The sequence below is a fragment of the Magnolia sinica genome, chromosome 9 (genome assembly GCF_029962835.1).
Source record: "Magnolia sinica isolate HGM2019 chromosome 9, MsV1, whole genome shotgun sequence".
NCBI classification, from domain to species: domain Eukaryota; kingdom Viridiplantae; phylum Streptophyta; class Magnoliopsida; order Magnoliales; family Magnoliaceae; genus Magnolia; species Magnolia sinica.
The window spans coordinates 51868915-51895659 of NC_080581.1; the positions used below are offsets into that span (position 1 = coordinate 51868915).

Genomic DNA, 26745 nt, shown 5'->3' on the forward strand with positions numbered 1-26745 from the left:
ATGGGCCCAGCGGTGGGTAGATTAAGTAATGACAATAATAGACCCAACGTAGCTTCCACTCTACGATGAAGAAATGGGCCACTATAGATCAGTACGTACAACAATGTCCCAGTACATGTGGTACGCTCTTCATATAGGATGGAATAACGGTTAGCAATGCTGATAAGGGAGTGGGCCAATGCTAGACATCAGAGAGTGAGCAACACTGATTAGAGAGTATGCCACAGTTAACAACCAATGTTGAACGTCAAAGAGTGGACCTCAAGCAATGATCTAGCATTTTTTATTTTTTTATTTTTTATTTTTTTTAAAATTTTTATTAAGGGCCAAGAATGATGTGAGCTAATAATAGTAGCAATAAAAACAATAGATGCATAGGATAGTGGGGATGATGTTTCTTATCAAGGGCAAACAATGAAAGTTGACCACCACATATCACACAATCACAACAATGATAACAAGGAATGCCAAGCAAATGTGGGCCACAATGTAAATGGTCAATGATCAAGAGGTCCGAGCATGATCACCAACACTGAGAACAATGTCAATCTGGGTAGCAAATGGGCAACAACAATGATGATAACCGAAAATTTGATTATGTGGATAACATCGTCGATTAATAATAAATGGGTTGTCAACTAAAACAACAACAACGAGTGAAGCAGCATTGAACAGATTGTTGTCATCCAATGATCACAATGATCAATGGTAAATGAAAGTCACAACAAGGATAATGGAGTGAAACAATTGTCTTATATAGTGGAGGTCATAACTCATGGTTGATGATGAAGAAGTATATCTACATGAAACAACAATGACCACAAATCTAGGCCAATCACCCTCAATGCTGATCACAATAGCGAGACCACTGATCAAATAATGACAGACACTTCTTTAGTGACTTACAGTCAGCCAGACACACTTGAATCTAATAGCAGCAGTGTAAACTGATCAGTAGATTAAATTACAATGAAAATGAACTCAGTGCGTCAAATAACAGTGAAAACTAATCTCAGCTATCACGCAATGGATCCAATCGATCTTAATGACCCAACTAGTTGACACTTTTGATTTTGTAGATGATTACACCATTCACTTAAAAAGGGGAGAACTCAACTGGTTCTTTAAAAAGGAGAAAATGGATTGAAAGAGGATTTACCCAATCAACATCTTGGCAATTTGACCTTTTCTTTAACAAACAAGTGGTAGTGATATTTAATTGTTGCAGTGAGGGCACGATGACGATTAGAATTACTCTAATACCAAATTGTGGATGCACTTAGAATGAGGCGCACGTGGGCTTCCCACTTTCTCTCTTGTCTTGTTTTTGCAAATGGGGTGTGGACTTAGAAATACAATACTTTTGGAGTGACCACTAGTAAAATGAAGCTCAGAATATACGGCAGACTATACTATAGAATCACTAAGGAGACTAATTACTATAGAATCACTAAGGAGTTCAGGAATCACAGGACTCCTAAACTCGAGTAACTTTGACAATTGGTATACAGTCAGAGGTTTCGAGTAAGAGGCTCGCTGACAGAAAAAAGAATGGATTAGCCATCTCTTTTTTCACATGCACAATTGTGCGGTCTTTATTTTATGAGATTTTGAGATTTTTGAGGTATTAACAAACTTCTAGATTATTATTATATTAGGGGATGGGACTATGCAGACAATATTTCTCAATGTTAGCTTGACATACCAAAGTAGGAAAAAAAAAAGGCAATAAAAAAGGTTGTGACCAGGATCCCAAATATCAGATGCTCAATGTTAATTTTAGTCACTGTCCGGCAAAATTAAGTAAAGAAATGTGCAAAAAGTAAATGTAAGCTTGATAAGATGTGAGAGTGAAGAGAGGAGATCAAAAACTTTTCTTAGAAGAGATAGTCAGGCATCCTCGATTCTGACCTCACAGATTTTGGAAGAACCTTATTATTATTATTATTTTTTCACATTTCTTCTTATTTTCTTCTCTTTTCGGTGTTTTCACCCCCCTTAACGTCAATCCCTACTCCTTTTTGCTCTCCCTCTCTTTTCTAGGCCTCTTCCAAATGAGGGAATGGGCTGCTTGTATAGGTGACGCGACGTGAATCCGATTTCCCTGGCTGCTTATGTGGTAGTTCACACCTCCTGGGGCATTTTTGAGATGACAGGAGCTATTGTGAGAACAATGGTTGACTTTGGATGCCAGTGGGAATTTGTTTTCGGCTGCCATTCCAGATGCGGGGCCTGCTTGCGGATATCATGGCCCCGATGAACGATCCCCTCCATTGAAACTGTAGATGGCCCCACCTATGCATGCGTAGAAATTCGTTCCATCGCAAATGAGTTCCCGTGCCTTCTTGATCGGGCCAGATTTTTATGATGGTGGCTTGCTATTTTCGTGTAATTTGATCATCCTTGCCATATGCCCCCTCTCTCTCTTTGGCATGACAGAACGCAATGCAAGCCAGATCTGGAACCAAATTTCTGGTAGACAGTCAAAAATAGGCCAGACATGATTCTAACCATTCAATTCGAGTTAAAAAAAAAAATAAATAAATAAAATCACCATCCATTTTTCGTTCTCAGTTCTGATCGAGTGGTTCATATGTACAACTAGCATTCTTAGATAATGAAGAAATATACAAATTCTGGATGAAACTTATTCGAGGCAGCTTTTCAGTGATCCAGACCATTCATCTAGTTGGTCACACTAGATGTGCTGTCGACTAAAGTCTCCCATCTGGGCAATCATGGCCATGCAAAATCCGAAATTTGGCCTAAAGATGCATGGTTTACAACAAGATATAATCCATCAGTCCATATGGGTCAGGAAATGTGACTCATTTGGTGGGGGAGGAGTTTGGCCCACTAGAGGGTCCATCCACCGGATGGATGGACAGATGGTATTGATCAAAGAAAGGCAGGTATCTCAGCTGAATCGGATGCTGGGAAAATAAAAATAATCCATGCCGACCATTGTGTAGTTAGTTACCTGAAAAGAATTAGTGCTGCAATACACCATCGCCCGAGGAAATTCCGGTAAACCCTGTCGAGTAATGAATTATTCGAGGCCTTACAACAAAACTTCAATGTGGCCCTTGTATGGAACGATTTAACGATTATGAAATTTCACAAGCGACAAGTGCTTCTCTCATTATACACATACAATTATAAAGTAGGCATGATTACATGAGAGAATTCACAGAGGACAATGGTTACATATTAGACGTAGATTCCTTGATTTCTTCCAAGGAGATGGCCTGCATTTCAACCAAATCAATCTGTGTGAGATCCACAACCCAGACTCTGTAAAAATATGTACATCACAATAAAGGAAAGAAACTTCAAAACTCAAATGGAAAAAGCTGATTCATGCCAGTGAGATTACCAATGCATACAATAGAGATAGTTTGAAGGAGGAAAAGGTCTCCAATCAACAAATTCTGGATTTCTAATGTGTGGATAATATATTATATTTCATATTATATTTCTAGTCTTGGGACACAAGCAAAATACTACCATGTACTTCCAATGCCACAGTGTGCATGAATGCTTGCTTATGTACCCCTAAATTCAAGAACAAACAGGATTGAGGTCCCCTGCAAAGCCCCAAATCTGTACTTACGTTCTGTTTGATGAAAATAAAGTATCATGGACTAATTTAAAAATGAAACATTTTATATCAATACAAAAAAAATAATAAAATAAAAAATAAAATAAAATACAAATTTAAGGGAAAAGATATGAGCATTTCCTCAAACCATGTTGCAATACCTAGAGTTGGGACTCAAAGAAATCATTATGATATGACTGGAGTTCCATGATTCCCTTTGAAACAGAAGTTTGCCCAAAATGTCCACTGATAGTCACCTACATCCAAATGTCCATAGATAGTTACCTACACCCAAATGTCCATTGACTAATGGAACAGCCCTCCCTCAGTCATATTCCCCCGTCTGTATAGGATGGCATGCAACTGGAATGCGTTGGTCATAGATTGTGCAGATCTGCAGAGCCAAATGTGTGTGGAACATCAACCTCAGAAGAAATCTTAAAGACAGAGATGGAGGATCTCCAAGGTTTGCTTCATAAATTGGAAGAGGTGCAGCTCAGCACCAAACTCTGACGAAGTCAGGATTTGGAAAGAGGAATTTTCAGGTTGTTTCTCAACCAAATCATTCTTCTGCAACCTGAGGTTGCAAGAGAAGGCCCCATTTGCAAAGTCGATGTGGAAGACGTCAGCTCCCCAGGAGTTACTGCATTCATGTGGGTTGCTGCTCTCAATTAGGTGCTGACTGTGGAGAAATTAGGGTAGGGGCATCCCTATTCCAAATTGGTGTATAAGTGCAAAGCAAGGGAGAGAACATCAGCATCTGTTCCCCCATGTGCCATTGCCTCTGCTCTTTGGAGCCATTTCCTTTCCATGTTCAAAGTTTCCTGGTTTCAGCATCAGTCAAAGAGATTCATCAGAGCAAAATGAACATTCTATGGAGCCTTATCCCTTTTGCCATTTTCTGGGAAATTTGGAAAGAGAAACCATCAGATATTCAAAGATAGTCAAATTCGGAATCGATTATAGACAGGGTCAGAGGCTTGATCATGGAATGGCCAACAACATCGAGTATTTTCAGTGATTGGATGGTGAAGGATATAATTATAGACGGAGGATGGATGCTTCTGTTTCAGACTGAAGTCGGGTTCCCTCACCCCTCAGGGAGTCTTCAAATCAAACATCGGTGGGTTCTTGGATGTCAACCAGGGACCAGCGCATGCAGGTGAGTTGCACCTCTCTCTCTCTGGTTATTCCAGGGGGGAATAACTTAAACTTGAGAAGAAATACACAACAGGTCCCTCCGATCTCATCACCCTATTAAAGATATATATATATATATATATAGTCAGAGCACAAGGGGCAGAGGGAGTCGAGGAACAATGAAAAAGCATTTTCCATAACCACAAGGTATCTCTTCACTCCAACACAAGCTGAAACTAGAGATGATATTCCATCATGATGCACTCAAGGTGCACAGAGCCTTCTTCTGGTCACCATACATGGCCAAGATACTACATGTCTATTATGGTATTTTAGCAAAAACACACATCCATATAGCTCTTGGAGTGTCAGGGTCATATGTACATACAATAACAGTACCATGAGCATATTACCTTGTACATAGATGATGTTATTTCCTATTTTATATGATTTATATATGTTATAGGAGTTAAGTTCCAGTTGGTTGCTATTTTGGCCCTACGTAGCTGCAATTTAGCAGTAAGTGGGAAACCATCAGTTTGGATACATGTTTGTGTGGATATAGCCACACACACCAGATGCATGTGTAGTTTAGAAAGTCTACAGATAAGTGGAGTCTCTATACTTTCTCTTTATCTTTTTTAGAAAGTGCAAGACTACACATTGAATATGAAAGAGTCTTGAGTTGTTATTTATCTTTTTTAGAAAGTGCAAGACTGCACGTTGAATATGAAAGACTACGAGTTCAAACAGGGAACTTCACATTTGCAGCTATATATATATATGGCAAGATAATTTTGGTCAATTTATGCTAATAAAGTTTCAGTTTGTTCTCTTACATGGTAGTCGGTATTGGTACAGAATTTATCTTTTTCAGTTGATTTCCTGAGTGTTACAATTCCTGTATCTTGTGGTGATCATGTTGTGCAAAAATCTGGTACATCTCAATTTGCAAGTGGGACTGACCTTGAGATTCAAGTTGCATCACATTGTGTTCACTTATGGCCCATTTCAATCCTTGCATTGGTCAACCTAGGATTGGCCAATACATGCATTTTAAAGTAAAATTTTGATCCAATCCAATTTTAAAATGCATGTATTTGCCAATCTTGGATTGACCAACTGATCAATGGTGGGCTATCCGAGAGAGAGAGAGAGAGAGATGCAAAATGTGAGATGAAATTGCTTGGTGTTTTAAACCCTAGCACTCCTCTCTTTTTTATATATTTCCAAACCGTGCGGCTACTATTGGGCTTCTAGTTGTGGGATAAGCCCATGAGCCTAGCTTATTCAACTCAGTCCAGATGCACTCTCTCAATACCCTCCTCTCAAGCTGGAGCATCTTATATTAATGATGTCCAGGTTGCAATAAGGGCTAACATAACCTATCTATCCTAATAAAGACATACTGTAACATCTCCCCTCAAACTCAAGGTGGTCTGGGAATGAGAAACTTGAGAGTGAAGATGCAGAAACATTTATCAAAAGCAAGAAATTAAAGGTAACATGGCGGCGTAGATGAGTAGCACGGGCTGTGGTGAGAGGCGAGCAAGCGGACGAGTAGTAGAGGTGATAAGATGACAAAATAACCTCAAGCGAACAAGCATTTTTGTGACTTGAGCGACGTGAGCCATCGGACCAACTATCTGGCACAAATGAGACTGTACCAACTGTCTAGTATAAAAACAAGTCCAAGCCAATTGCTCGAAGTAAACGGAGTTGGGACAACCACTGAGTTCAAACATAAGTTCGGACCAACTATCTAGTACATAAATGAGTCCAGGCTAACTACCTGGTATAAATACAGTCACATTGTGGCAAAAGAGAGGCTGGTATGAAGAAGCCATGCCATTAAAGGAGGCAGTGGAGAAGGAGCTAGCCTGCATCGTACAGTGATACACGATACAATCAACAAGGTGGACCACAATGATAATAGCCCAATATATACAGTCCAACAACAATAATAATGGCTCACTAATAAGGCAAACATCATAATTACCAACAAGCTCACAATAACCTGAGCCCAGACTCGAGATCCAGGCCCAACTGGCCCATAGTTCACACGTGAACAGGTGAGAGAAATATCCAACATGATCAACAGATCAACGGATCACAGCAAAAAGAGATCCAATCAACACAGGCAATGATATCCAGCAGCGTCTAACACATTCCAGGCCCAAAACAGGGCTAACAAACATATAGGCCCAGCATCAAATACGATGGCCCAATGGCAAACAGTGGTAACTAGCAATCAACAAACATGGTCCTGTAGAGGAACGCGTGTCATATGAGCACCAATGGAAGATTCGGTTCAGCAAGACCACATGTGGGAACCACCAAGACAACACGTGGTTTGGGAAGGCCAGTAGTATACATGTTCACAGCCCACATGCTAGCCCAGTAGCAGTGGATTGGCGATGTTCTAATAGGTGGGCTCACAGCAGCGATGGCTTCAGTGACAACAAGACCTTGACGACAAAAAATCACGACCCCAAATCAGCGATCTAAAATCCCAATTGAATGGGCCACATTCCACGAGAAACAGATGGCAGCAATACACAGCAGATGCAAATGGCCCAAAACGATGTGATGGCGCATAGATCTCAGGAATAACAGAAACTACGTCACACCGGCCAAACACGTTCCTGGGATGGTCCACAGCAGATCAACGATATGGGCTGACGATCGAAAGCTGGGACCAATCAAAGATCTGGAGTGCCTGACTAGTTAGGGCCAAAAACAATGGTCCAACATGGTTTCAAAACAGCAATCAACGACGGTTATCAGATGTGGGTTTATCAATGTTAGATCTCTTAAACGTGGGTGATCACAGCTGTCATGAATGGTCCCCACTGATCCACCGCAAGAGATACCCAAATACAGCAACACCAAGCGCAGGATGAATTAAAGAGAGGAGCTTTCAAAAAAATCCAACAAAGCAACTACACTTCCCAACATGGAATCAAGCTCTCGTTAGCGGCAACTTCACGTTAACACCCATCACCATGAACAGATTAACAACCATCACCGAAAAACAATGAAAGGGAATTGCCAATGATCTCAGCAATCAGAATTCTAGATCTGGACCAATGATCTCATCCACTGACAACAAAAAATTGCATCACGTTAAAGAGTGGCAAAAGATGACGACGCAGATCTGATGGTAGATGCAGATCAAAGCAGACAATGCAAGAAACAATAACAACAGCAGATTTGACATGGGTCAGCAATGTGGAGTGCAGATGCAGAGATCAGAGAAGAAAGAATGGGGGCAATCATTCAGCAGATCTGAGAGATCTGGATGAACATCAACATATCTGCTACAAACACTAGATCTGAAAAACTCCACACGTAGTAAAAAACAGAATACCATTAACAGCAATAGTATTCCATGAATGAATCAACATGCGATGAAGATCTAGGATCAACCAGATCTCCCCGGGAATGGCCTTTGCTCTAATACCATGTTAAACGACACCAATCATTTATCAGTGTCTGATCAATGGTGGGCCATCTCAACAGTCGAGAGAGCATGAGAGACTTATTCAACTCAGTTAAGATGCACTCTCAACACTCCCCCTCAAGCTGGATCATCTTATACTAGTGATGCCCAGCTGGCATCAATTGCTAACATAATCCATCTATCCTCATAAAGAAATACTTTAACAACAATGATCCAAATGAGCCCTTAGCGATCATTCCTCTAGCAGTTAGAATGTATAGCTTGTGTGTGTGTGTGTGTACATAAAATATTAAAATATTGATGATGTACAAGTGTAGTTACTAAGTGAAGGTTCATGTTTTATTCTCCTGACTTGTTTTTCTTTACTGCAAGTTATATGCCTTACGATCACAAAGCACTCCCATCTCTGTCTTCAGTGAGACTGCATATGTCAATGGAACTGTCTTACAAAGGGATTATATCACCCTCAGTTGGCCTTCATCTTCACCCAATTTAATATCACTTATGTCAATCAGCTAAGGGTTCAGGTCAATGTGTCGGGCTCATTTGACACCAAGATTGTAGCGAATAGGGACATGGACATGCATGAGATATTAAGCATTCCTTTGTTTCTGAAACGCTTTTAATATGCTCTTTATTTTTTTCTTTTCTTTTTCAATTGTAGTTATTCTTGAGGCTAGCATACTTTTGTACAGCCAAGCCATATTTGACATGAATCCCATCCATGCCCATACCATGTCATTGTTGGCTTCATTCGCGCATTGTGGCACGTTATATTTTCAGGTAATTATGGATCAAGCGATGCAATAACATCACAATCATGTGTATATTTTTATAAACTGGAAAATTTAAGAAGCCCAACAATGGGCTTCTAATGTGAATATTGCAATATTTCACAGGGCATGATACACTTTATGTTCTTAGTAGTGCCCGGAGTTGTAAACAACTGCATGCCTTAGCAATTAGAGTCGCAGATAAACACATGCAATTATATATCTATGCAAGAAAAATGGTGACAACTGAGGGGAGAAGAAAATATCATCTGGTGACAAAGTTTAGAGGAAAGATGGTTGAGGCAGTCTAAAATAGAACTTATAAACTATTTAAGAAGATATTATAAGCAACCACATATATCTGGCCTGCAAGTGGACTAATTCAATGTGTTAGATATTTAAAAATTACAACAACACAATGTCTAGAATGACACATTCTAGCCACATTGAAGCTGGTTCGACCAAACAAATAGGCAAAGAATGGGTTGTGGGAAAACCTGTTCTGTCCCAGCAAAGTCATTATCGGGTGTGAGAAAAAGCATACAGTGGCATTCTTTCCTGTCAAGAGAAAATTAAATATCAGAAAAGATGCAGAGGTCTCAAACAGGTAGTTTCAGCCCTTGTTTATTAGCAGCATGTGAGAAATCCAACTTCAACAGAAATGTACTTAATCTAAGGATTTGTTCCTTCACAGAAAAGCAATAAACATGCAAAACCAGTAAAAAAGAAACCTGCTGTCACATACATTCTAAGAATGAATAGAAAGCAACAAAAAGAATCATATTTATTAGTTATCTTCATTGTTTTAAATAGCTATGCTATGTAGCATGTAGCTTACACTACGTGGCATAGCTTAGCCTTAGCGCTATGTAGCTCATGAAAATAGCTTAAGTCGTGTGTAGCCTATGCTACATGATTAATTTGCATATGCTACACGTTACGTAGCTCATATTACAAGTTATTTTTCACTACATTAAAATCAATTAATGTTTTCAATGATTAGTATTAAATCAGTTTCTTTGCTCTTTCTTTACTTATACTTAATCATTGCCCTTTCCTATTACTTTAGGTTGCACAAAATATCATAAAACTTTGTTACTTTCATTATTAATCGTTCTAATTTGGTGCAGAATATCATGAAATTGTTGCAACTAAGTGCAACCTTGATTAAAAATCTACACGCAGCATGCAGCTTATGCCTCATACATTAGAGGGGTGAACGCTACACTACACGCCATTTGCTATTTAAAACACCGGTTATCTTCTATACTAGAAATAATAGATCCATTTACATGCAACCTAAAGCATCCAAATAAAAATTTATAACATGGAAATATGAAATCAGCAAACAATCAAGGTTAAAAACCTCAGCTTGACTACCTTGACATAAGTGACAACCAAGCTTAGTTAGCCAACAGAATGGGGATTACTCTATATTCAACCAAACATAGACCGAGTCTTGGGTAGGCTTCACACCATTGGTGAAATTTGCACCTAGTATTGGACTTGAACAGTTAACTCAAAAGCCTTTACAAACTGTAAATCATGAGAATAGCTTGATCTAGCTTCATATGCTATATTTTCTTTTTCAAAATTAAACAATTTTAGTCCATTTAGGAATTTTAGCGTGGAACACAATAAACATTAAAGTACAATGATAAAGAATAACACAAGAAACAACCCAAGAAGATAAAATGACATATAGATGGATATTTAAGCATGCATAGATAGATTTTTACTTAAACCTAAAATAAATATTATACGTGTAAACTGGTATAGTACAGAAAAATAGAAGAGAAAGTATAGGGAAAAGAGAAAATAAGAGAGAGGAGAGGAGAGGAAAGAGGGGGGACGGTTGGATCCACTAGCCTCCCACGCCCACTTCTCTTATGTTTTATTATGGTAGAACTAAACACCAATAGCAAATTTACAATAATACCTTTCTTGCTTAAACAACCACTTAAAACAAATCTTATGGGCCTAAAACACAACTAAACTTCACACATCAAGCCTAATAACGGATTTAACAAAGTCCAATTGATAGATTTAGTACTTCCCCTCAAGCTGGAGAATAAATATCTTGCATGTCTAGCTTGTAGATGAGTTTATCGAACTGGGACTTCCCAAGTGCTTTGGTGAATAAATCTACAATCTAATCATGTGACGAAATATAAGTGTGGATCTCTCTCTCTCTCTCTCTCTCTCTCTCTCTCTCTCTCTAAGATATTGTCTCTCATTAAATGACAATCAACCTCTACATGTTTCGCTCTCATGGAACACTGAATTATTGGCAATATATATAGTTAGCTTGATTGTTGCAGTGCAAAGGCATTGGAACTTGAACCACAAATCTCAATTTGTCAAGAAGATATTTCAACTAGATAAGTTCACAAGTTGTGTGCGCCATTGCCTATATTCAACTTCGGCACTCAACCTGGCAACCACATTTTGTTTCTTACTTTCCCAAGTAACCATATTATCACCCAGGAAAGTGCAATAACCCGTAGTCGACCTCCTACCAAATCTCGACTTTACACAATCTGCATCTCAATAAACAGCCGCCTGGAAATGACCATGATACCTGTATAGGATACCCTTCCCAAGTGAATACTTGAAATACCTGAGGATCCTCATGACTACTACTTGATGTGGCTCCCTAGGACTTTGCATACCAGGATTTACTAAGAACTCTCCTTCTTTGGGCTCAAGTTTGAGATGAGTGCCTAATGTGGTATCTTTAGGTTTGGAACCTAACGTGCATGTCTCTTCCAACAAGTAATAAACACATCTTCGCTGACATAGATTTATTCCAATTTTGGATCCTGCCACTTCAATGGCTAGACAATGTCGAAGAAGACCAAGGTCTTTGATTTGAAACTTGTGTGAGAATACGACTTCAGCTTTTCAATACTCTCCAAGTCATCACCTATCACTATAATATCATCCACATACACAACAAGTATTATATAGCCAGAGGTAACATACTTTGAGAAAACCAAGTGATCTAGGTTACTCTTCTTCAATCCAAACGACACTACCACAATGTTGAACTTCTCAAACTAGGCTTGTGGTTATTGCTTTGATATATAGACTTGTTTAACTTACACACTTTAGAAGACTCCCCCTGAGCAACACATCTAGGACATTGCTCCATATAGACTTCTTTATGCTAGTCTCCATCCAGAAACACGTCCGTTACATCTAGTTGAAAGAGGCTAATCATGATATAACTAGTGTTCAAAATATCGGTATCGCGCAATGTATCGCACCCTTGGGATACAGATACATATCGGTTATCGCATGGGATATATCGTTTGTATCGGATAATTTATCGCACTTTTTGGGAAACATGGGGAAACATTAAGAAAATAGTTGAATTTTTCAATGAAACTTCAGGGATTATTAAAAAAGACCTCCATACACACTTTTAAATCATAAAATCTCAAAAAAGAATGGCACATAATAGGTTTCCTTTGTAGAGGGTCCTAAGCTCTGCGTTGTCTGATTAAACTAAGACAACTATATCCAGTATCCACCCTGTCTATCTGTTTTTCTGTACCATTTTAGGACATTATGCAAAAAATTAAGCAGATCCAATAATCAGGCAGACCATATCATAGGAAACAATGGTAATTGACCATTAGTGGGCCATTTGAACTTTGGATATGCTTCACTTTTTGGGCTAAAATCATAAAATTATATGGTCAGATAGATGGACGGAGCGGATAAAATACATGAATTATAGTGGCCCCACAGAGTTTACTCACTACGCTGTTCCCACCCCAGATGGATGCGGATTTCCTGCGAAAGCCTTTCGCAGGGATTTCCTGCGCTGGGAACCCAGATGGGGCCCACTGTGATGTTTGTGAGAAATCCTCCCCTTCCATCAGTTTTGTGAGTTCATTTCAGGACAATATGCCAAAAATGAACAGTATATAAAGCTCAAGTGGGCCGTGCTAAAGGAAAATGTGGTTAGGGAAGTTCCTACCGTTGAAACCTACCTAGGTTCGACAGTGATGTTTACATGCCATCCATACTGTTAATAACTTCATTCCTACAGGGATGAACTGAAATCACAAATATTAGCATGATTCAAAACTTTCATGGCCCATGAATATTTCAACTGTGGACATTCAATTATCACGTTTTTGGCCCACTTGAAAATTGGAAACGGTTCATTTTTGGCATCGTGCCCTAAAATAAACTCACAAAATGGATGGACGGATAGGATTTCTCACAAACATCACAATGGGCCCCACCTGGGTTCCCGGTGCAGGAACTTACTGCGAAAGTCTTTTGCATGAAATCCACGTCCATCGCAGACGCTCCTCCTGCTCAAGTTGTCTGAACGGTTCAAAGTTAAATGGGCCCCACAGTAATGTATTTATTATATCTATACTGTTCATGCATCTGGAGAGATCATTTTAGATCAAATGAGTAATATCCAAAGCTCAAGTGGACCACACCACAAAAAGCAGTGGGGACTGATTCTCACCGTTAAAACATTTGTAGGGCCCACCATAACACCCACCATAACATTTATTTTTCATCCAATCCATTCATTAGGTCACACAAATTTGGATGAGGAGGAAAAACAAATATCATATCGATCAAAAACTTTTGTGACCCCAAAAGGGTTTCAATGGTAGACCTTTAATCTTCCACTGCTGTTTTCAGTGTGGTCCACTTGATCTTTGGATGCGTCTTATTTTTTGGCTCAAGCCTTACGACGAGCTCGCCAAATGGATGAACGGTTTGGATATAACACATACCTCATGATGGGACCCATAGAACTCGGTGACGACGTCAACACACCGGTCGGTGGTGTGCGGTACACCACTCTATTCCAAAAAAAGGCTGGACGCCCTTTTTTTTCTAAGCAGAGAGGGTTCCGGCCCCAAATATCTCCCAAATCTTCGGATTTCGACGAAGATTCTCCAGATTTCAACGAGGATTTCCCCCGATGTCGCCCAAATACCCGGATGATTTCTCTCAAATCGAAGATTTTGCTTGCACTAACCTACGAAAGAAGCTTCGATTGGAATGACCCACCAAATGGAAGCTTTCGATGATGACGATCTCTTGTACAGGTACCGAAATCTAGTTTCTTGTTTTTTTTTTTTTTTTTTTTCCGATTTTTTCGAGGAAATCATGTGATATCATCGAAATATCATGCGATATCGACGATATATCGGTTGATATATGGATTTTGATTTTTTTGGTATCTTCCGGGGGTTATCGCGAGTTTATCGTCTAGTAGGGGTGCGATAACGATAATATCGGCCGATAGTATCAATATTTCAAACACTGGATATAACAACCCAAACTGAATTGATCTTACCCGTTGGTGAAAAGGCATCCAGATAATTTACTCCATAAATCTAAGTATACCCATTGGCGACCAACCAAGCTTTGTAATGATCAACTGATCTATGAGGTAGAAACTCCCCTATGCAAACCCATCTACACTTGACCGAAGTCCTACCCAATGGAAAATCAATCAATTTCCAGATGCCATTGGAGTACATGGATTCCGTCTCTTCATTCATAGTTCTTTTTCCAATTTTCATCCAACAATGCTTCCTGGACTAACTTAGAAATGGACACAAGAGGAAAGGCAAGAACAAACTAAAGATAATTTCTGTACAAATGGCTAAAGGTGACGAAGTTTGAAATTGGATGAGTAACACAAGAACATTTACCTTTTCAAACTGTAGTAGGTAGATCATTAGTAAGTTCAAGATACTTAAAGAACTAACAACCTCAATAGGTGATGTAGCAGATTGTGTAGATTCAAATGCATGAAATCCTTCTAAGGTAGCGACATTCCAATATAAAAGTACGAAGGAAATACATTAGGAAAAGGAACTTTTAAAGATGTGGCTTCAATAATAAACTCATTTTTAACATAGAATGGGACATTTAAAAAAAAGTAACATCAACAGTCACAAAATGTTTCATAAGTGTTGAAGAATATCATTGATAACTTTTTGAATATGAGAATATCTCCCAAAAAAAAAAAAAAAACATTTAACCGATGCACGGGTTTATCTTGATTTGACCCAAAATATATAAACAAAGCAAGTACAACCAAACACTTTGAGAGGAACAGAAAAAACTGACTGATCAAGAAACAACAATGAGAATGGCGTTTTGCCAACACTCTAGAAAACCTGTAGGAAATTCATTTCTAATAACAAAACACAGGTAACTTTAACTAAATGTCTATTCTTATACAGTTTTTAAATAGCTTTGCTATGTAGCATGTAGCTTGCGTGATGCAATGTAGCTAAGTCTTAACAACACATAGCTCATGAAAATAGCTTTAAATCACGTGTAGCCTATGCTACATGCTAACTTTGCCTATGCTATGTGCTACATAGCCTATGGTATACGCTACATAGCTTATATTACAAGTTATTTTTCACTAAAACACTAGAATTAATTAATGTTTTCAATTATTTGTTACATTTTTCATTTTTTAATTACAATTAGTTAATCTTTTCTATGATTTCATAAAATAATACTAGAATTAAATCAATTAGAGTGCTCTCTTTACCTTTATACTTAATCTTTGCTTATTGCTCCTAGTATTTTACGTTGTGTTTTGTTACACCAAATGTCATTAAATTTCATTATTTATCAGACTAATTTGGGGCAAAATATCATGAATTTTCACGATGTTTGTGGTAACCAAGCACAACCTTAATTTAAAATCTAGAAGAAGCGTGTAGCATAAAGCCTCACACTTTAGAGGGGTGAATGCTACACCACACACTATTTTCTATTTAAAACATTGTTCTTACACTTAACCACTCCATTTTGTTAAGGTGTATAAACACAAGAAGTTTGATGAATAATGTTATTTTGGTGTCCAATATTTATGGCGGAGGGACCTTGCTTGACGAGTTGGATACCATATATATATATAGACACACACACACACACACCAGTGGGCCACACATGCAGGAAAAAAAACCGTACTATATGAGGTTATTTTTGTCATTTGTTACAAATTCTTCTAACGTGTCTAGCTAAGGGGAGGTACTTACACTAATCGAAATTAGAGAGGTGCTTAATATTTTCAAAAACCAAAGTGCACTTGCTTACTGTTATCACACACACACACAGGTATATATTCACACACACACACACACACACACACACACACACAGGTATATATTCACACACACACACACACACATTTATCTATATGTATATACCTATATGTATGTATGCATATGTACACATAAAGACGGAATAGGAATTGGTATGTATACACACACACAAACACACACAAAGATGTATATATAAAAGAAAGGACAATAATAGAAATTGTGCGGGGCAGCGGTTGTAGACAAAGATTTAAAGGATATAGTTGTAGATGTTAAAAGAGTAAGTGTTACAATTTTACTAATAAAATTTGTGTTCGGAGGGCAGCAAATCAATGTTATTGGTGCATATGCGCAGCAGGTAGGATTCGAGAATTGAAACAAGAAACAAATCTGGGAGGACCAAACTGGGAAGGATAGGAAGAGACTCGAATGGTTAGGTAGGAAAAGAAAATAGACGATATGAGAGGGTATAGGAAGGATATGATTTTGGGAGAAGAAATGAGATGGGGGATGCCTAATTTTGTTATGGTCGACAATCCAACTCTACCAAACACATACTTAGAGAGAGAGAGAGGGAGGAAGATTTAACAACTTTCAAAAGTAAATCATATGCAAGGCAAATAAATTTCTTTATACTTAGGAAGATAGAACAATCAATCTGTAAGGATTGCAAAGATAAAAGTAGGAGAGAGTCTCACATAACATAGATTAATGGTTATGGATGTTTATATTAAGAGAAGGGAGTGAAATTAATAGGTATCCAAAAACTAGGTGGTGGAATTTAAAAGGAGAGAAAATAATGTTATTCGAAAATAAATTGATGGAAGATGGAAAGTGAAATGTCGAAGAATAAGTAAACGTTATGTGGAATGAGATGGATGAGTAAATTAGGAAAGTAGTAAAAGATATTTTATGAGTATCTAGAAGGAAAAAACCAATGATAAAGAAAAATTAGTGGTAGAATGACGATGCATAAAAGCTATTAACAAGAAGTGTCCATGTTTGAAAGCCTGGCAAGGGACTAGAAACAATGAAAGTTTTGAATAATATAGAAATGCCAAAAAGATTGATAAGGAAGTTGCAAGAGAAGGTGAGAAAGATGTCTTCAAACTTGTAAAAATGAGAGAGAGGAAGGGTATGGACTTAGATCATGTTAGATGCATTACGAGCAATGACCAGAGGGTACTAAGGACAATGAGATTAATGAAAGGTGGAAAAGCTATTTTCGCAACTAGTTAAATGACAAACACTTAGAAAGCATAAGGATAGACAGAACCATAAATTCAAATCACATCAGAGACAATATATTCGTTCGTAGGATTTCGTTCGTAGGATTAGGATATCTGAAGTGAAAGAAGCTTTGAGAAAGATAAAAACAGGAAAGGCCCTCAAAGCAGATGGTATACCAATAGTGGTTTGAAAGTGTATGGCATATACTGGGTTATTTTCATTGGCAAAGTAGTTCAACTAGATATCAAAGAAAATGACAAATGAGTGGAGGAAAAGTACTGGGGTGCCTATTTATAACAATATAAGAGACGTTCAAAGCTGCATTAACTATCATGGGATTAAACTCATGAGAGCAAAGGCTTTGGCATGAGACAAATATGTTAGAAAATCAGTTTGGTTTCATGCCAGGAGGTCTACTGCCGAAGCTATTTTCCTACCTAGACAATTGATGGAGAAATATAGGGAGAGGAGGAAGGATTTCCACACGGGCTTTCCCAAAGTGACCACTTTTAGTATCTTGGGTCGATAATCCATGAGAATGGAAAGACTGAGAAATGTTTTCCACAGAATTAAGCTAGGTGGAAGAAATGGAGATATGCCTCTGGAGTTCTATGTGATCGTGTTTACCACTCAAACTGAAAGAGAAAATTTATAGGATAGCTATAAGATCAGTTATGTTTTATGGGATAGAATGTATAGTTAAGGAACAACATATTCATAGGATGTGTAGCTGAAATGAACATTTTGAGATCGATGTGTGGCAAGATGAGGAAGGATAGATTTAGAAATGAATGCATTCGAGGGAACTTAGAAGGCATCAATAGGTAATCAGATAAAGTATACTTAGATGGTTTGGTCATGAGCAATGGAGAACAAGAACTACACCTGTTAAAAGTGATTTGGTACAAGTTGTAGGCTTTAAAAGGGTAGGGAAAGGTTGTAAAGGACGTGAATGAAGGTAGTAAGAAAAGACTTGATTTTTTTTTTCTTTTGAACGATGTAAAAAAAAAAAAAGACTTGATGGCCCATGGTTTAACTGAAGTTATTGATAGAGTGGAATGATAGAACATGATTCATGTAGCCAACCCCACACATACATGGGCACCATGAACACACACAGAGAAGCAGGTTCCTCTGCTAGCCCCCACTTCATGGTTGGATTGGCCGGTCTTTTTGGGCATCCCATCATCATGGTGTGATAGACTTAATGCGCAACTATTCCATGTGGTGTTGCCTACCTAAGTTTTGGATAGGCTGCGTTTTTGGCTTGGGGCCCAACACTGGAGGTTGCACATGATGTACAGAGTGGATGTCATGAATAGACAATCATTTTTCTCAACACTTCGATCGTATCTCCATATGCAAGGATCAACTAATGAGTGGAACTAACACATTCTAACATCCAGTATCTCCATCTTGCCTTGAATCCTAGCCCCCTCATCATTTAATTAAAAACATTCCGGTCTACATAAATGAAGGTCTTTTCCATATCGAGTTTGTAGATGTTTAAACATTATTGATGACAAGTTCCATACTAGATCTAAGCCATCATTTACAATCTAGATCACGTGTAAAACCAATTCAGAGTCAGACTGTAAAACTGCAAAGGCCTATTAAACAGTGATAATTTCTTAGGTGGTGGTCATAGTCAGGGGGCTAGTTTGGCACTGCATGCTTAGATATAACTGGTCACAAATTCCCTTTGTTGGTAGCGTAAATTAGTTGCGCTATGGTGCAAAGTGGGGCCCCTAACCATGTTGGCATGCGAGTCATGTTTGTCAACATGGATGCATGGGATGGTTCACTACTATTTTGAGCATCCAACTACTCAACTATGACCATTCAGGTGTGCAGGTGCTTCATGATTCATGGTTTGCACGCAATTGTCCCTCCATGAGCCCATGTTGATTGCTCACATATTGGAATGCACACATAATAGTTTGGGTAGGTGGTCAGATTGGGTATTGATTATGAGTTGTGTCAATATGAGTTTTTGCCATGGCCGATCCAAAGAGCCCGAGTAAAAGAGGAAGATTGGTGTCTAGTGGGCAGCCAATTCTAGAGTTTTCACGAATCTTTAGCCAACCCCAAATTGCTGGGAGAAAGGCTAGGATGACAATGATGAGTAATACATTACACCTATAACCTATTTATTGATTTTTCTTTGAAGGATTACACCTATTTATTGATGATATAGACTTATTCTTAGTTCATAGTATTGCATGACTAATTCAATTACTAGTTAATCATTTTTCTCATATTTATGATTTTTTGTATTTTTAAATATTTAAAGAAAATTGAACGAATGCTAATTTACAATCCAAATTGATTTGACGCCTAGAGCAATTTATGATTCGCACATTATTCTCAAAACAATGGTTATAAGTATTGTGATAGATGTATACCATTTACTGTTTATGATGTGGATATGATTTAACCCCTTTCTGTACTAATTATAAATGAAATTAGCTGCTAATATATAGAATGAGGTCCCTTGGTTTATGCTTTCAAAATGACATGGTGCTCGTCAGCAAGCAGGGTAGCAATGGTTCAGGCTAATCCCCTACGCCATGGCCTGGCCCAACCTTGGCCCTAATCAGGCTGAAAAGGCCTTGGCCCTAGCCCTAGCCCTTAAGGCCGAGCCAGGGTCAGCCGTGCAACAGAAAGATTGAAATGATTAAGGGTTTAAAATAGTCCAATCTAACAATTAATTAGCTGTATCCCATCCATCCATGACATGTCCCATCATAGAAATTTGATCAGTATAACATAACCCCAATCCAAGAGTGCCTTTACACATTTAATGAATGGAACCGCACACAAGCGTCTTTAAAACCGTCCAATCCTTTTGTATAAGAATGGCCTGCTTGATGATTGGATCAGGCCAACAGGCTGAATTGGGCCATTTGTAGCCTGGGCTCAGACAATAGGTCTAGATTTCAAGCCCGACCTGGCCCTCGGGCCAAGCTTTGGGGCCCAAGCCCTGGCCCTACAAGGCTGAGCCACTTGCCACACCCCTATTAAGGAGGGTGTTAGAGGAAGGTTATAATGCATTGATAATTTAAAATTTTAGCATAATCAAGACCAGGGTTCGAAATATCGGTATCATGCTATGTATCGCACCCTTGGGATATAGATACGTATCGGTTATTGCACAGGATGTATCGGTTATCGCACAGGATATATTGTTTATATCGTGTAATTTATAGCACTTTTTGAGAAACATGGGGAATTTTTTAATGAAACTTCAGGGATTGTTAAACAAGTCCTTGATACACACTTTTAAATCATAACATCTCAAAAAAAAAGGTGCGCATAATAAATTTCCTTTGTATAGGGTCCTAAGCTATGCGATGTTTAACTAAATTAATGCAACTATATTTATATTGAATGCATAACATTTATAAATGTATCAAAGACATGAAAACACAACCAATTCATTGAAAAGCAAAATAAGAAGTAAAAATTGATAAATATACATAATAAATGGTGAGGATTGGTTGTGGCCTAGACCCACATGGTTGCACAGTGGCTCATAATAATCATCTCCATCTCGACGGGGCTGGGAATAATACTGCTGCTCTACAAATCGACAATATTGTGCCCAGGTCATAGTAGAGTGGTACTAGTTAAGATACTCCCTGACATAACGCAGGTACTCATCCTCTTCGAATTGAATCAATACGCCCATCCATGGGTACTGCGTAATCGTCACAGTCTGTAACTGATATGGATTTGGAAGGGCACATATGAAGCTCCTTGGTATCCATGTTGTTGACCATATCCATATTGTTGCTCATATCCCTACCCATATGCAGAAGTGAACTCCTAACCATGGTTGAAAAATGATGTGTCGTAATTGCTAGAGTCACTCGCCGCATATCCACTAGGTCCATATCCATGCCCATACTGTGGCACGGAACTCGAGCTACCCTCTTGTGTTTGTGATCCGGATTCATGTTGTGGTCTATAACTCGAGCTCCCCTCCCTCGTCCGTGATCCAAATCTAGAGCCACCTTGCCTGTTATGAACGCTTGTGTCCCTCATGCACTTTGCCAGCAACTCCTCAATATCTGAAAGTTTCTGAGTTTGCTTTTTCTGTAGTAGCTTTTGACGTGTGTATGTCTTATTGTAAATAAGACGGGGTCGTGGTTCTCCTAGACGTGAACCATAGTCAGGGTCCTGCGTGGAATGATCAAAATTCTCTCCCCGGTGAAAGGGCTAAGAGGCCTTTTATCCTAACTCCCACTCGCGCCGCCACCATCCTCGTTGCCATCATCATCATCATCTTTACTATCATCAGAGTCATCGTCACTCTTATCGCTGCCATTACCATCACTGGACCCATTCCCCGCATCACTCTCTAACTCAGTCTTGGTGTCAGACAATGTCTTCCCGCCACGTGTCTCACGCAGTGTTCGAAATATCGGTATCGCGCTATTTGGTATGACATCATAAAATTGGCTATAAAAAAGAATGGATGTAGTGGATCTACTACATGTCATCATTGTGGACCCTACATTAAGCGTAACACCCACTGAATTGTTTACTCATATAGCACCAAATCCACCACCTTAATTTACATTGTACTTAGTAAACTCTGTGTGGTCCACCATGATTTATATATTTTATCCACTCCTTCTATCCATTTTAGCAGATAATTTTATTACTTAAGCTCAAAATTGAAGCATATCCAAAGCTCAAATGGACCACACCACGAGAAATAGTGGGAATTGAACGTATACCATTGAAAAATTCTTGAGGACCACAGAAGGTTTGGATGAAGCTTATATTTATGTTTTCCTTTCATCCCTGTTTCTTTGATCTTATAAATAGGTTGGATGATAGAAAAACATCACTGTGGGGCCTAACAAGGTTTCAACAGTTGAAATCATTATTCCCACCATTGCATATGGTATGGTCCACTGGAGCTTTGGATATGTTTTAATTTTGGGTTCCACCCATTAAATGAGTAGTAAGAACGGTTGGACAGCGTGGATAAACCACATACATTCACGGTGGGCCCCACGGAGTTTTCTCACCGAGGTAAATGAGGCCCTGTTTCAGACGCGGATTAACTACTGATAGGATGGTGGTCAAGTGATGTCACCAAGTTCTGTGGGTCCCACCATGATGTATTTTTTGTATCCACACCGTCCATCCATTTGGAGAGATCAGTTTAGGGCATGACCCAAAGAATGAGTCAATCCAGAGCTCAAGTGGACCCCACCATAGAAAACAGTGGAAAGAGTGACACCTACCATTAAAAACTTCTAAGGGCCACAAGTGTTTTTGATCAAGATGATATTTGTGTTTTCCCTTATTTAAAATATTATTTAACTTATCAACGGGTTGGATATCAAGAAAACATCACAGTGGACCTTAGGAAGGTTTGAACAGTAGGCGTCACTCTCTCCACTTTTTTCTATGGTGGGTTCCACTACAAATTTAGATCTACCTCATTGTTTATGTCATGCCTTAAAATAATCTTTCCAAATGAATGGACGATGTGGATACGACACATACATTATTGTGGGACCCACAGAACTTGGTGACGTCACTTCAATAGCGAGTCTGTTACTCAATAGATAATCCATGTCCCTCCATTGCAAACGCAACGTAGCCCCTTTCGAACCGCGAGGCTGCGAGAGTTCAACGAGGGTTCTAGAAGTGAGGGTTTCGGAAGCGAGAGTTCAGCGAGGGTTCCTCAATCAGAGTCAATCCAGCCCGATTTCTCACCGGAATCTCCGAGATATCCCCATATCTTCTCATTCGAAGAAAATAAAGAACAAAATCGGCAAAGAAAGAAGGAAATCGAACTTACCTCTATCAATTGATGGAGTGACCCACCTGTACTCTCCAATTTTTCCTCTTTTCTTTTTCTTTTTCTTTTTTTTTTGTTGGTAAACACGCAACCCCTTTTTATTGTTGTTGTGGGTTGTAGGCTACAGTGGACTCGTGAGTCCTCTGCAATCAACCCGTGAGTCTACCAACAAATCCGAAAAAAGGGCGAATCAACACCTATGAGGATATTGCGTGATATCGGCCGATATATCGCGAGATATCTGAATTTGCGGTATTTTTAAACTTCCGATGGATATCTTGTGGGTTTCCTATCGCTGGCAAGCGATAACGATAATATCAGCCCATAGTATCGATATTACGAACACTGAACAAGACTTCAGTTTTCTCTTATCATTTATCTCCTACCGGGACTACCTCTAGGATGTTTCTATGATCTCATTCTTACTATCCTTCATAGTCTTCCCCACACATCCATCACAACATCCTTATCTCTGCAATGCCCTTGCTAAATTGCCACGATCACATCTTTAACTACTAGATGACCTAGTCATCATTGAAAAAGATGACTTTGAAGGCTATGTGCTAGTGCTTTCTTCAACACCTCCACTAATATTAAGCTTTAATCATCACTAGTCGGAGCCTTCTACCATTCCTTGGTTCAATTGCATGTTTCAAACCCTTAGAAGACTCCTAAACACAATTACAAAGCAACTTATTGTTCCAACTATTTGAGCCAGCTCTATGAATGTCTGTTTCGCCTATGTTCCTATTTAAGGCCCTATCGTTGGTTCAACAAACCTTCATATTCCTTTTCCCAACCTTGATCCGAGCCCTTTTGGGTCTTCCCTATGTCTTCCTTTCCCGTGCTTCAAACCTAACCAAATTTAGATGCCTTTTGTTTTCTTAGTAAATAGTTGAACCATCTCAATTGTCTCACCAACATTTTATCTCTTACTGGGGCTGATCTTAGGTTGCGTTGAATGAATTTCTTCTTAATACTATCCTTCCTAGTCTTCTTACACATCCTTCTCAACATCACCATCTTTGCAACATTTATCCTCTCATCCTTTTTGCTGACCGTCTCTTAATTGCCCAACAATCTGCCCCATAGGCATAGACGGCTGAATAGCGGTTCCATAAATAATCCTTTTTAAGTTTAACTTGCATGTCCAGCTATACAATGTACCAGAAGCCATCTCTACTTCACACACCCAACTCTAGTTCTATTGGAAACATCCACCTCGATCTCTCCTTTTGAAAGATAAAAGAGTCAAATAACTGAACAAATCACTTAAGGATTCTTTTAACCATTAAACTTAACTCAAGCCTCACATTTGAAGTCCATACCTCTCAAAGCTGCATTCCTAATACTTGCACTTGATCAGTGTTCGTAATATCGATACTATCGGCCGATATTATCGTTATTGCTTGCCAGCGATACGAAACCCACAAGATATCCATCAGAAGTTTTAAAACACCGCAAATTTAGATATCGTGTGATATATCGGCCGATATCACGTGACATATTGCAGATTTCGTGCGATATCTACGATATCCTCATGATGCACTCATAGGTGTTGATTGCTCGCCCATTTTTTTTCAGATTTGTTGACGGACTCATGAGTTGATTGCAGAGGACTCACGAGTCCACTGAGGCCAACAACCCACAACGATGATAAAAAGGGGTTGCGTGTTTACCAGAAATTTTTTAAAAAAAAAAGGAAGAAGAAGAAGAAGAAGAAGAAGAAGAAGAAGAAGGAGGAGGAAAAATTGGAAAGCACTTGTGGCTACATGATCAGAGGTGGGCCATTCCACAATTGACAGAGGTAAGTTCCATTTCCCTCTTTCTGTGCCGATTTTCTTCTTTATTTTCTTCAAATGAGAAGATATGGGGATATCTCGAAGAATCCAACGAGAAATCGGAACGGATTGACTGTGATTGAGGAACCCTCTTCCTTTCGAAACCCTCGCCAAATTCTCGCTTCCGGAACCCTCGCAGCCTCGCATTTCAAAAGGGGTTGCGTTGCGTTTGCAATGGAGGGACGTGGATTAGCTATTCGGTAATAGACTCGCAACTGAAGTGACGTCACCAAGTTCTATGGGTCCCACAATAATGTATGTGTTGTATCCACACCATCCATTCATTTGGAAAGATTATTTTAAGGCATGACACAAACAATGAGGTAGATCTAAATTTGTAGTGGACCCCACCATAGAAAAAAGTGGAGAGAGTGATACCCACCGTTGAAACCTTCCTAAGGTCCACTATGATGTTTTTTTGAGATCCAACCTATTGATAAGTTAAATAATATTTTAAATATGGGAAAACACAAATATCATCTTGATCAAAAACTCTTGTGGCCCTTAGAAGTTTTTAATGGTAGGTGTCACTCTCTCCACTGTTTTCTATGGTGGGGTCCACTTGAGCTCTGGATTGACTCATTCTTTGGGTCATGCCCTAAAATGATCTCTCCAAATGGATGGACGGTGTGGATACAAAAAATACATCATGGTGGGACCCACGGAACTTGGTGACGTCACTTGACCACCATCCTATCAATAGTTAATCTATGTCTGAAACAGGGCCTCATTTACCTCGGTGAGAAAACTATGCGGGGCCCACCGTGAATGTATGTAGTTTATCCACGCCGTCCAACCGTTTTTACAACTCATTTAATCGATCGAGCCCAAAATTAAAGCATATCCAAAGCTCCAGTGGACCATACCATATGAAACAGTGGGAATAATGATTTAAACTGTTGAATCCTTGTCAAGCTCCACAATGATATTTTTCTGTCATCCAACCTGTTCATAAGATCAAAGAAACAGGGATGAAACAAAAACATAAACATAAGCTTCATCCAAAACTTTTGTGGTCCTAAAGAATTTTTCAATGGTATACGTTCAATTCACACAGTTTCTCGTGGTGTGGTCCATTTGAGCTTTGGATATGCTTTAATTTTGATCTCAAGTAATAAAATTATTTGCTAAAATGGATAGGAGTGGATAAAATATATAAATCATGGTGGACCACACAAAGTTTACTAAGTACAATGTAAATTAAGGTGGTGGATTTGTTGCTATAAGAGTAAACAATTCAGTGGGTGTTACGCTTAATGTAGGGTCCACAATGATGACATGTAGTAGATCCACTCCATTCATTCTTTTTTATAGCCAATTTTATGATGTCATACCAAATAGCGCAATATGTGGTGTTGTGAGTATTCTAGAGCCCATTTATGTGGTGTTGAGGATGGTGGACAATGAGACAAATCCGTCAATGGGGTCGTCGTATCCGTCCATATAGCTGATGAAGGAGGCCATCATGGCTAAAGCTCCCAATGCATATAAGTGAGTGCATGCAATACTAGACGGCTGTTGGGAAAGGACGCTTTCTCACCCACTACATCAGGCTGGTAAGTACTCACATGGATTTTTTTTTTTTTCTATATGCCATAATAAACGAGGGTTGTACTGATGTTTGGATGTTGGTTTTCAGTGTATTTCTTGAATCCCAAATACCATTACAGCCGGAAACTCTACGAAGATAATTCATTAAAGAGGGTTATACATAAAGTGTACGATCATTTATTCCCCGACTGTACGGGGAAAGGCACC

General features: G+C 38.9%; 1 protein-coding gene across 1 annotated transcript in view; it reads right to left on the reverse strand.

Annotated features, from left to right (window-relative positions):
• Positions 1–3022: 3022 nt before the first annotated feature.
• LOC131255433 (ferredoxin-thioredoxin reductase catalytic chain, chloroplastic) overlaps positions 3023–26745 on the reverse strand; it is a 43786-nt gene continuing 20063 nt past the window's right edge. The window contains exons 5-6 of the mRNA XM_058256141.1: positions 9475–9535; positions 3023–3248 (exon numbers count right to left, since the gene is read on the reverse strand). Coding sequence (XP_058112124.1) covers positions 3204–3248; positions 9475–9535 — 106 coding nt within the window. The 3' untranslated portion in view covers positions 3023–3203. The remainder of the gene's footprint in view (positions 3249–9474; positions 9536–26745) is intronic.